The sequence below is a fragment of the Toxorhynchites rutilus genome, chromosome 1 (assembly GCF_029784135.1).
Source record: "Toxorhynchites rutilus septentrionalis strain SRP chromosome 1, ASM2978413v1, whole genome shotgun sequence".
NCBI classification, from domain to species: domain Eukaryota; kingdom Metazoa; phylum Arthropoda; class Insecta; order Diptera; family Culicidae; genus Toxorhynchites; species Toxorhynchites rutilus.
The window spans coordinates 145,502,478-145,514,809 of NC_073744.1; the positions used below are offsets into that span (position 1 = coordinate 145,502,478).

Genomic DNA, 12,332 nt, shown 5'->3' on the forward strand with positions numbered 1-12,332 from the left:
GGTGTTTCAGCAGAGTACAAGTTGTGTGGCACAATTCAGTCTTTTTCCAAGCAGTTAACATTGTTTGTTTTCCGTCATCATAAGGGCTTCGGTGGTGCCATTGAGAATTCATCAATGCATTAAACTGACGTTGGCGAAGCAGACGTTGAAGTGCTCCAAAGCATTATAGAATAATATCCGAATGTATAAACAAGCGACTTATATAAAATAACAGCGTAGTTCTACGTCAACAATGCGGTCGTATCTTGGACACAACCTCCTATAATTTTTTTTAATTTTTCCGTTTAGTTCTCGTTGTGTTATCGAAAGATAAAGAAAGAAATAATGAAATAAAGGATATTAAAAATGTTCTAGAATTGTACAGCTCGGATTCTGGAATGTCTGCTTGTTAGCTAACACATATAACCTTCACAAATAAGGATTCACCTCACAGTACAGCGATCAGGATTGAGTTTTCTCGCCAAACCAGAGTCCGAGATGTTGGGATCGTAACCCCAATTGACGATCAAGGGATCCACTTGCGCCATAGTAATTTTAGGATAATCCAGCAGTTCTGCCAGCATCCGAGTTGACGCTGATGGTTTTTGTAGATGAATACAATCATTTTCACTTTTTTTCTCCTGCATTATGAACATCTCCGAATCACGTTAGTTTTAAACTGCGAAAAAAAGCGTGCATACCTGACCACTAGAAACGCCTCCATAGTCAGGATAAGGCGTCCCATTTCCCAAAGATCTAAGCTTTTTTAAGTGATAAAATCAGATTCGAATAGCGAGAAACAGTTTTCCATTTTAATCACCACTAGCTTTATTTCGGCTAGGAACTTCCAACTTCAGATCACAATCACAAAGTCCACCAACAGATCGATATTATTACAAACAACAGTATTCATCTTTCTGAGCACGGATATGCTGCGGGTGAATGGCTCTGCAAACGCACACATACAGTAAGACTGTGATGCTGGATGACAAGGTATTGATTAATTATTCAATAGACCAAACATTGATAGTGCCAATTGCTCGAAATTGAACACAAACGCAATCATACAGAAGCAACTCATCGCACAGTATATTTATGTGAGTGATTCATTGCATGACTATGTGCGCGTCATGAGTTTACCTCTTGGAGATTTCATAAATGCAATAGGAACGCCTGCAGCAGTTGACAATGATAACCAACAATTCCAGTAGTAGTGGCAAGCAATTATCGATCACAATTCGATTCATTCCATTCCTTTCCGATATCGGCTGTTATTGACAAATTTACATTGAAAGAGTCACGTGTTTACAGTTCAAATTGAACTTATTAATGCATTTTTTCACATTATTTTTTCCAACCTGGCACATATAAAGTACCACTATTAACACGTTAAACCCCGGTCGAAATAACGGACCGACAGTGATCCTTTCGTTTGGCCCACGTCGTTCCTAGCGAATCGATAGTGGACTTTCCTAAATATCATTTCGGAACTTTGTTGTTGTCGTTCCCAATTCCGACACTCTCTGGACGAAAAGTCTACTGTCGGTTATAAAATGGAATAGTTTATTCTTGGGATCACAAAGGCAGTGCTGGTGACAAAAATCTGAACTTACCTCAAATTGGAACACCAATAGGTTGGACCCCAGGTACATTCCTTTGCGCCAAGCAGGTGCCCACCGCCGGTGTTCACTGGTGTTGCCGAAACCGTTGCTATCGCTACAGAAAAGGAGAAAAAAAATAAACAAATATAACCATTAGGGATCATTGCACTCGTTTTATTTAAAATAACAATGTAACGCTTACTAAAAATCAAAACAAAGATTGCGATACTGTTGAATGTTGGTTACTTTTGTAGAGTTGACATTGAAATTTTATTCACTACTTCTATTATTCTTTATCTTCCGCAGATTGCGTTACAAACGAAAAAAAGTACCCGATCAGTTTCCTGTCAGTAGCGGCAGACATGATAAGGTGTAACTTTTTTCGTACCCATTCCAATCACAACACCGCGTCTAGTCAACAGCTGCTGCCACACATTTTTGACGACAATGTTTGTGTGTATCATTATTCGGTTGTTGTTGTTTTTGTTTTGGATGCCATTCCGTTCCTTCTAGAGCTTTGCCTGCATTGATTAGTGCTGAGCCGTGGAAACGTAATGCCCTTCGAAAGTTCATCTGGACTGACGCAATTTGCCATGGTCACCCCCAACACGCAAGAGCATTTAGGGAGATTCGATTACACAATTCCAAGAACTGCAGAATTCCACAGAAAAGAAAAATGAATCTAAACACAAGATGCATTCATTCTCATATAAATGAGACGCATTATCAACGTGCACTGTTAGGTAAGCAGAAAAGGCATCGGAAAAGATGGAGTCTCGAAGGTCTTTGTTTCACCCCTTTGAAATCACGAGAAATAACAAATTGGCTCTTTACTTACCCAGCAATATACCAGCTAGAACAAGCCAGAGGCTTTTCATCTTGTTTTTGTTTCGCAATATGCGTATCACTTTGTTCCTTGGTAATCTAATTAGATTGATTTTTTTTTAATTTCACTTTCCTAACACGCAGATTGGAAAAATAGACACTGCACCGATTGCATTCACTGCTGGAGAGAGAATGATACTGGCTGAAGTTCGGTTATGACGGGCAAAAACAAAAAATGAAAACGTCATAGCGAATGTCATGTCACATGGCTGGATTTTTGTCTAGCTCAAATAAAAAGGTGAGAATCAATATGGAGAGGAAATCTAGATCAACATGTCAAAAGGGTCTATCTTCTTTGATCGATTCTCTTCATCTACATTCTCTTTCATTAATAACTCAGCAGTAACAGGATTTCCTGATGTGTTCGACGACAAGGGGTGTGGGACCTCGTTTATCAAACTACATGGCAAAACTGGAGCAAAATCTGTCTGAAAGACCGTGGTTATCGAAAGAGAAAGTCGCTAAAGAGAATCGATCAAAGAAGATTGACTCTTTTGACATGTTGCTCTAGCACTGTACAAATCTATCAGTTTTGATCTAATGGCGGGTTTACATTAGGGAGATCTATAGCTATAGATGAATTTATTCACGTGAAAATAGGTGTAGATGGGTGAGAATAAATATGATACACTTATTCGAGGTACAGGTAAACTTCGATATAACGTACATTTCACTTTCAAAATTGTGCCTACATTCTTGTGTTGCTGTTGCTGTTCAACGCACGCTTATCAAAATTTTGCTGTTGTACTTTTAGCGATAAATTCAATTAATCGGTTATGTACTAAAAACTACAAAAATGATCAATGTTTTCTTTATTTTATTCATCGAATAAATCCGTGCAAGAAAATCAGTACTAAAATTAGTGATTAATATTGTTAGCAACAGTTATTTTCTATGCTAAATTCTGAATTAGTTTTTTTTTAGCACTTTAAGTTCTTGTATCTGTGCATGAACATAGGAAGCTTTCATAACGAAGGAGTCAGTTCGTTCATACAAAGTATCGTTAGATGATAAAATACTCTCGGTAATATTATAAGCCAATTGTAGACTATGATGTGTCGCTTGAAGTTGGTTTCCTTCCGAGAGTAGCACTGCTCGGAACAGGTGAATGTATTGATCCAGTGGAGCTTCTGTCATGACCTTTGAACGCATATCTCCCGATTCCAAAAAAGTCCTGATGAAAATGAAAGAGTCTTGGTATCACTGGTTTTTTTAGTATCAAAGTTAGATAGTAGTGATATGTTATATTGTCTTACTATTTCGTTTCTCTCGGTATTTTCATATCTCTCGGCCGTCTATATCATGTACTGACTACAGGAACTTCAAATTAGGAAAACCAGCATCTTCACCAAGAAACTTGCTCGGAATGTCATCCGTCTTCTGGAAAGCTAAAAATATTTATTATTACAAAAAATTAAGGAAAATTATTGTAGTCCAACCGCAAAATTCCATATCGAACCATTTTTTCGAAACACTATTTCACAAGTTAATTTATTTATAGTTTGTTTTTTATTTTCGTTTTGACATTTGGAACAAAGTTGAGGGGTGATTAGTATGGGTTTTCCATGAATTTAATCACCCCTCGTGAAAAGCGACGCTGAAATGACCTCAGAATCCAACAATCAAGTAAATTCACAATATATAAACTACATTCGAAAATGCGAAAGATGAAAGGAACAGACAATGAAAGAAAATTGATTGGACCAAAGCAGTGTTTCGATCGAACTTTTTATTGCTGTATTCATCCTTTAAATGCAAATTTCATTCCACTAATAAAATTTTGTATTTAAATTAGAAATTTGCTGAATATTAATAAGAAATCTAGTATTGGTGACTTCAAGCAAGTACATTCGAGGCAAATAAATAAAATCATATTCCTGCAGTTTCCGATTATGACAAATGTTTTAAATTATCTACAACTCGAAATGACTGAATTTAGGCAAAAAACAATAATAATTATCATTATTTTTGTCATATTTCCATTCCAATTTCTATGGTTCTATGGTTATTTTATACCAAACTCACTTCCCATATGTTGTACATTGGTGTTCTTAACATTCCACCAGAATGAGTGGAGAATTATCCTATGAGTAGCTCTTTACCTGCGTAAATATTTTGATAGTGCATTAATTCTTACGCAATATATTAATGTTCATAGTGAATATCAATCTTACCAATCCTGAATAGAGTAAAAGCTGTATATCAGCAATCCCTCTTCCGCCTTATTTCGAAAACAATCCCCTCTCACACTCTTCGCTACTTACCACTCCCCCTCGAACTTATTGAAGAAACGGCCTCACCTATAGTAATACTTCTATTTACCTTGGCATTTCCCAAAATTGAATGTGACGTCATTTATTCTATTTGGAGGCATCGCTTAGGCCCTTTTGGAAAATCCTTCAAATATGTCATTATTTGACAATTTTCCGGCAATGCTTACCTATGCTTTCGTGCTCGCTCATTTTGTATACGCATTATTGCTTTGGCTCGAATTGGTTTACTGTTTCAAGTATTTCACTAAATAATACCTAGAGAAAGCTCTATAAGAATTATCCGAGAAAGGATAATGAAATTTGTTTTTTGTTAACGTAGCAAACCAACTGGGTGAAAGCAGCATCGTGATAGTTAAACAAAACGCGTCGTCAAAACAGTGCGAATGGATACGGAAGAGAGCGGTGGCTCGAAAGGCAGAGGTCGTGGACGGGGCCGTGGCTCGCGGGGTGGTGCCCGGGGTAGAGGACGTGGACGTGGCCGGGGCAGAGGCAAGAAGGCATCCCGCGTTATTTCCTCCGACGAGGAGGAGGAAGTTGGCTCCCCCGAACCGGAGAAAGAGGACGAACCGAATGATAGCGTATTGCCATCAGCCAAGGGACATGATTCTGATGCCCTTAAAGAACCTGCGATAGAGAAAGAACCGCCGCTAGCGGAGGAGCATGCAGCTACCAGTAGCGGTCCTATTGTTATTGACATGGAGGCTGATATTTCACAGTTGGAGGCACCAACATTTACCACGATTACCCGGGGGCCACCCGAGCCAATGTTGAGGTAGAGTTGTTATTTGTAAAGCCGAGATTCGGTGATTCTAAATTCAATATTTTGTTACAGATTAAATTGGGACCACAAAGTGAGTCTAATCGGTGAGAAAGTGCTCAATCCAATGATATACATTTGCGATCAGTGCGATAAACCGATACTGATCTATGGTCGCATGATTCCTTGCAAGCATGTCTTCTGTCTGAAATGTGCTCGTTCGGAGAATCTTAAAATCTGTCCCCGCTGTAAGGAGAAAGCTGTGCGAGTGGAGCAGACGGGGCTGGGGACGGTATTCATGTGCACCCATGGAGGAACTCGCTACGGAAGCACCGGTTGTCGCAGGACCTACCTTTCGCAGCGTGATCTCCAGGCTCATATCAATCATCGGCATGTGACCAATCCGCCCCAACCAGTCCCGCCACCTCAACTTCCGCTGGTACCTCAAGCACAATCCCAACAGGTTCTGGATGCCAAAAATGTTGGCGTTGGAATTGGGAATTCGCCGGTGCGGAAGAACTCGTGCGAGCAAATGAATTCTCCTCGAGCTACCGCTGGAGGCCGGGGTGATCAGGGTCCTCTGCCATTGAATTATGTGTCTAGTGGGTATGGTTCATCAAGTGCTGGTAAGTATTCAAGAAATTCGGTCCGCAAAGGTAGCTTCATTCGATTGTAATTTCTTTGTTCGACTTGTTTTACAGCAACTCAATTGATACACAATATGTCCATAAGTCCCCAGACAGCGCACTTATCCGGCCGATCGAGTTATACACAACAATCCTCCCCGCAGCACTCAACCTCTTCTTCCTCATGGGGACAACAATCTTCGCAATACTACCGATAGAAAGTGGTAGATTGATACCGGCATAATTTTCAACAATTTTCTGCCGTGGGAGATTACTTTTTATTTATAACATAACAACAAAAATAAATACATTTTGAATATATGTGGTATAAATTTTCCTTAGAAATATTCTCATCCATTACCTCAAAATATGATAAATTCTATCGAATTAAAGCCATTATTTGTTCTAGAATGCTGTCCACATCAGCGTCATTTTCATTATTAATTAACAGGTCCCAATCGGTCACATTATCCAGATCACATTCTGACTGAACATCGTCTACGCCCTCCTGAAAGTGCCATCCTCTTGCTCGTCTCGTTTCATCGCTGGCTACGATCCTAATCGCCTTGGTCCGTCCCTCAAAACTTTCCCGGAAGTATCGGATATCAGTCTTCCTTCTAATATCACTAACAATACAGATCTCCTTGTCCAGGCCAGCGCAAGCCTGGCGACAGAAGAACCCATAGTCTTCCGCCCGTTTCCGGTCGCTCCACTCGATCATATCCTTGCGATAGCGCTCCTTGTACGGACCATCGCCAAGCAGTTGCTTCAAATCGAGCCCCAATTTCGCCGCCCAGCTTCGTTTGATGGGTTCGGAAATTCGAACTATCTGTGCCCGATCGGTGGCCAATCTACGGGGAAACACACAAAGTTTGAACTATGACTATGACCCTAAACTGATTACAAATTACCTTTGGAGCAGTTTCTCTGTCAGGAAATCCTTTCCACATTTTCGCTTGCCAGAAATTAGTAAAATTACGCGCGGATTAGACATGGTAGTTAGAGACGTCGACAGAAACGATATTTTTTTACATAGAATTGTTATTATCTGCCGTACATTTACGGTACATTAATTATGTTCATCCAGTAAACAGTCATCAGCATTCATTCGATGAATAGTTGTTAATCGGTCTGGAACACAGATGCCAGACACGAAGATTTTTTTCCGTACTGGTATTCCTGATTTGTAATGATTACAGGGATGCCAGGTGATTTTTTCAAATGTCTTCACATGGTACGTAAAAATGTCTTCAAATTTCTTCACAATCATATCGGTGGAAACTAAAATTCATAACGAATTCGTCCGGGATTGTCGACGAATCTGATATCGGTGGCCAAGTTGGCTGAGAAGAATCTTGCGGTGAATTTTGATGGTAACGACTGTCGAATTGTTGATGCATGAGGAGACGTCGTGGCGACGGGCTTTCGCTACGGTGGTCTATACTACCTTCGTACGGTGGAAGTTTCCAACAAGGCTGCAACTGGTGAGCATCGGAAAACTGCCAGCATCAGTGGCATCGGAGATTCGGCCACAGGGATTGGGCAGCAACTGAGCGACTCTCACGAACGGAACCAAACATGGGAACTGGTCCCATTGCCAAAAGGACGTAAAGTTGTAGGATCGCGATGGGTGTACAAGCTAAAGCGTGATGAAAAGGGGAACATAGTGAAGCATAAGGCGAGAATCGTGGCCCAAGGCTTTTCACAAAAATTCGGGAAAGATTTTGAGGATGTTTTCGCTCCTATCACCCAACATGCAACTTTTCGTACACTGTTGGCCAATGCATGAACGCGGAAGATGGCGGCGCGGCATCTAGACATTAAGACGGCCTACCTCTACGGTATTTTGGCAGAAGAGATCTACATGCGCCAACCGCCAGAGTGTGTAGTGCCTGGCAAAGAAGGTTATGTCTGCAGGCTTAAGAAGAGTATATACGGATTACGCCAATCCGCGCGTTGTTGGCACAAACCGCGGAGCCGTTTGACCAAGCTACAGTTCAAGCAATCGTCGGCTGACCCTTTTCTGTTTGTGCGGGATTGCGGTGATACCAAGGTGTTTTTACTCGTTTATGTCGACGATATTCTTCTGTCGTCGGCGTGTACCGAAGAACTGGAGGCAGTAACTGATGGGCTGAAGAAGGAGTTTGAAGTTACGTGTCTGGGAGATGTTCGCCATTTCCTTGGTATGGAAATTCGTCGTGAGAAAGATGCATATACTATTCGGCTACAGAACTATATCGAGAAGCTTTTGAAAGATTGCGGTATGAACGAGGCGAAACCGGCTAAAGCGCCGATGGATCCAAGCTACGTCAAGATGGAAGATAAAACTGAGTTTCTGAAGGATGCCTCCAAGTACTGAAGTGTGGTTGGAAGTCTTCTTTACCTTTCGGTAGTGGCTCGCCCTGACATCGATAATAGCGCAGCTCTTCTTGGTAGAAAGTTTGCTGCACCCATGGAGCAGGATTGGGTGGCGGCGAAAAGAGTAATGAGATACCTCAAAAATACCATCGGCTGTAGTCTACGATTGGGCGGAGAAGATCAGGCAATGCTGGGCTTTTCGTATGCCGATTGGACTGGCGATTTGGCAAGTCGCAGATCAACATCGGGTTTCGTTTTTCAGTTTCAGGGTGGAACCGTCTCGTGGGCAAGTCGAGGACAAACCAGTGTAACGCTTCCATCTATGGAGGCGGAATATGTTGCGCTCAGCGAGGCCAGTCAGGAAGCAGTCTGGTTAAGGCAACTGTTGTCGGACTTCGGAGAGCGTCAGGTAATAGTAACAACCATACGCGAAGACAACCAGAACGTGTCAACCGAAGATCGAAACATATAGTTACTCGGCAGAAAATTGTTCAGGATCTGTGTTCAACGGGGCAGACTGCGTTGGAATATTGTCCGACGGGAACAAATGGCAGCCGATATACTAACTAAGCCACTAGGACCGCTGAAGCATAACCGCTTCTGCGAGATGTTAGGTCTGGAGTAATCAAATTCCGGATCCTGGAGGCTGATCATCGAGGAGGAGTGATGAGAACGATGAGTACCTCTTGCTGTATACGCATTACATTCGAGCACCCCTTCCCTAGTGAGTAATCGTTGATTCAGTTGACATACCACTAGGTAAATAGCGTGTGCTCTCATTCGATAAAGCACTTTTCCCAAGTACTGTTCATTCTATCGATTAAAGCCTGGTTTAGAGTTCCCGTGAATGTGAACTTGAACAGGTGGTGGAACAACTCAAAAATCGTGGTTAATAGAATGATTTTGTTCACGTTCACGTTCATATTAAAAGGTGAACTATGGTGAGTTCACCAACATCTCGATTCCACGGTGGAAATTCAGAATCGTTGTGAAATATTGAATTAATCCACTTTTATCAATATGAATTGTGTTTAATCATGTTTTTCAACTAGAAAATCTAACTACCTTCAAAATACCGGAAGTAAAATATACGTGATTTGATTTTGAGTTTTAGGTTACCTTATCATCATTATCTTAGTTCAAAAACAAAATCCAGATGTCTCACCGATCGTTTACGTTTTGCGTTAGATCGCCAATTAATTTCGACTCTCATCAATTCTTTCTGCTCGCTCTTATCGGTCATGGCAATAAACAAACCATCGATGGCAGAAGCAAATTAATAGAAATTGATTTAAAAATGAGCAAATGTTTACATCTGCTGACAACAAACACATTCAATTGCCTATGAGTACGAGTGCAAGAAAGAGAGAATGTGAAATCTCTCTCTTTTTTGACGTAGGATTACGTCTTTCGGGAACATATTGGGGTACAAATTGAAAATCAAAAAATTAGCACATCGTGAAAATTGTCCAATTTCAAACGCTTGTTGCTCAGTCATTTCATGATGGATTGATGAAATTTTTGCGTCAATCGATTTCGGCACTCCATAACAATTTTTTATATTGAAAAAAATAATATATGTCATGAAACTAACTATTGAACAATTGAAAAATCTCAACCCCTATCCTTTTTTTTTCCCCTGTTGGATGTGAACCACTGCGTCCATTATTCTGAACTATTGTGGTATATCCCATTTTTTTGTACTCCGCTTCAAGCTTACCTACTGCTTATTGATGAAGAAGTAGACTGAAAGCTATAGCGAGACAGGTGCCAATCAGGAATACTCTGTTTAATAAATTTTATAATCCTGATCGGCGACGCAGACCAAATTTCCTTGGGCTCCAGCCTTATCAAGGTATTGAAGTCTGAGTCTAGTTAGAGCTCCACAGTTACAGAGCAAATGTTCCGAGGTTTCGCTTTCGGTATTACAAAAACGACAAATATCATCTTGCACTAAACCTATGTTTTTGAGATGGTATTTGCTCGGACAGTGTCCTGTTATAAGGCCTGTGATTGTGCCTAAGTCTTTCTTATTAAGACTCAGCAATTATTGAGTAATTTTAATACTCGGCGTGATAAATTTTTTTGACTGGTTAAGTTGTACCGCCAACCAGTTGGCTAACACTTTCCGGTCTTCCCAGTTCTTCAGCTCACCTTTCAACACACAGTCAGATATTCCACAGAATGGTTCTGGACCAGTGAAAGGTGAGCTTGAGCCGTTCCTGGCTAGTTCATCTGCTCGCTCGTTTCCCTCTATTCCACAATGGCCAGGAATCCAGTACAGTTGTACCGAACTTATCCGACTTAGTTGCCGTAAGAGGAGAATGCATTCCCAGACAATTTTTGAGGAGCATTTAAAAGCATTTAGAGCTTTAAGTGCCGCTTGACTGTCTGAGAATATGCAGATGTTAGCATGTCTATATTTTCTTTTAAGGCAGACATTTGAGCATATCGTAGCTATTTCAGCTTGAAAAACTGTTGGCCAGTTTCCCATAGCTACAGAGATTTTTGTTCTGGGACCATACACTCCAGCACCTGTTCTGATTCCCATTTTTGACCCATCAGTGTAGAACATGATTGAACCATTACGAACACTGGGACCGCCTTCATCCCATATTAAACGAGAAGGTTCGATTACACTGTATGGAATGTCGTAGTTAGTCCTAGGTTCCATCCAATCACTGTTCATCTCTGAGGATGGTCCTACGGGTAAGAGATTCAGGATGCTCAAGTGACCAATTTTGTCTCCGTCTAGTATTTTTTTTCCATTGTTTAAGCTTTAGAGCGCTTTTCTTAGCCTCTAGCTGAACATGTTGGTTCAGAGGTAGTAAGTGAAGGATAGCCTCCAGTGCCTTCGAGGGTGTGCTTCGCATTGCTCCAGTAATTGCAATGCATGCTAGTCGTTGGAGTTTGTTTAGCTTTTTTGTAGCTACAGTCTCCTTGGTCTTTGGCCACCAGACTAATGAGGCATAGATTATTCTAGGCCGCACAATGGCAGTGTAGACCCACATTACCATTTTTGGTTTAAGACCCCATGTTCTTCCTATCATTTTAGAACATGCCCATAGGGCTGTATTGGCCTTACTGATTATTGCATCTAAGTGCGCATTCCAGTTGAGTTTAGCATCTAGGATAACACCTAGATATTTCACTGAAGCGCTGCATTTTATTTCCACTCCCCCAAGATATAAAGACTGCAGATGCTGTTTTTTCTTTTTGGTGAATGGAACAATTGTTGTTTTTGAGGGATTTATGCTCAGACCTTCTGTGGTACACCAAGTTTGTGTAAGGTTTAAGGCCATCTGCATTCTGCTCGATATCACGTCATCGAACTTGCCTCGTATCATTATGACTAGATCATCGGCGAAGCCCACAATTTCAAAACCTTTTGCCTCTAAACTTGTCAGAAGGTCGTCAACTACTAGTGACCAAAGGAGAGGTGATAGAACGCCTCCTTGTGGGCAACCCTTTGTTGCAATCACATAATTAGACGACCCGCTCCGAGGTGATTTTTCTGTGTGTGAGCATGCCATGGATCCATTCGACTATATAATTATCGAAGTGTCTTCTTCTCATTGCCTGTGCCATTGATAGATAAGAAGCATTATCAAAAGCACCTTCGATGTCAAGAAACGCACATAATGCGGTTTCTTTTGACAAGAGTGATTTTTCAATTTTTGTCACAAGCATGTGTAGTGCTGTTATTGTGGATTTGCCTGATTGGTAGGCAAACTGGTATTTGGATAGTGGGTGTTTGGACATGAATACATACTTTATGTATTCATATAATACTTTTTCCATAGTTTTCAACAGTATTGATGATAAACTAATTGGTCTGAAAGCCTTTGGAAGT

The 12,332-nt window shown here is 40.9% G+C and overlaps 4 protein-coding genes across 5 annotated transcripts in view; 2 read left to right on the forward strand and 2 right to left on the reverse strand.

Moving 5' to 3' along the window:
* The window catches only part of LOC129775888 (uncharacterized), a 30,245-nt gene extending 27,633 nt beyond the window's left edge, over positions 1–2,612 (reverse strand). For both annotated transcript variants that reach the window (XM_055781107.1, XM_055781098.1), the window contains exons 1-2: positions 2,419–2,612; positions 1,593–1,695 (exon numbers count right to left, since the gene is read on the reverse strand). In XM_055781107.1, the coding sequence (XP_055637082.1) occupies positions 1,593–1,695; positions 2,419–2,458 (143 nt within the window). In that variant the 5' untranslated portion in view covers positions 2,459–2,612. The remainder of the gene's footprint in view (positions 1–1,592; positions 1,696–2,418) is intronic.
* A 2,288-nt stretch (positions 2,613–4,900) lies between these two features.
* Positions 4,901–6,442, forward strand: LOC129772891 (E3 ubiquitin-protein ligase Hakai). Its single transcript, XM_055776422.1, has 3 exons — positions 4,901–5,510; positions 5,571–6,121; positions 6,197–6,442. Exons 1-3 carry the CDS (start codon positions 5,122–5,124, stop codon positions 6,337–6,339), a joined length of 1,083 nt encoding a protein of 360 aa, XP_055632397.1. The 5' UTR covers positions 4,901–5,121; the 3' UTR covers positions 6,340–6,442.
* Positions 6,387–7,347, reverse strand: LOC129772898 (phosphomevalonate kinase). Its single transcript, XM_055776429.1, has 2 exons — positions 7,033–7,347; positions 6,387–6,972 (listed from the first exon to the last, which is right to left on the reverse strand). The coding sequence occupies exons 1-2, from the start codon at positions 7,113–7,115 to the stop codon at positions 6,501–6,503; spliced, it is 555 nt and encodes a 184-aa protein (XP_055632404.1). The 5' UTR covers positions 7,116–7,347; the 3' UTR covers positions 6,387–6,500.
* A 1,226-nt stretch (positions 7,348–8,573) lies between these two features.
* Positions 8,574–8,951, forward strand: LOC129761495 (uncharacterized). The gene has a single exon (XM_055759217.1). The coding sequence runs from the start codon at positions 8,574–8,576 to the stop codon at positions 8,949–8,951; it is 378 nt and encodes a 125-aa protein (XP_055615192.1).
* The last annotated feature ends 3,381 nt before the right edge of the window (positions 8,952–12,332 follow it).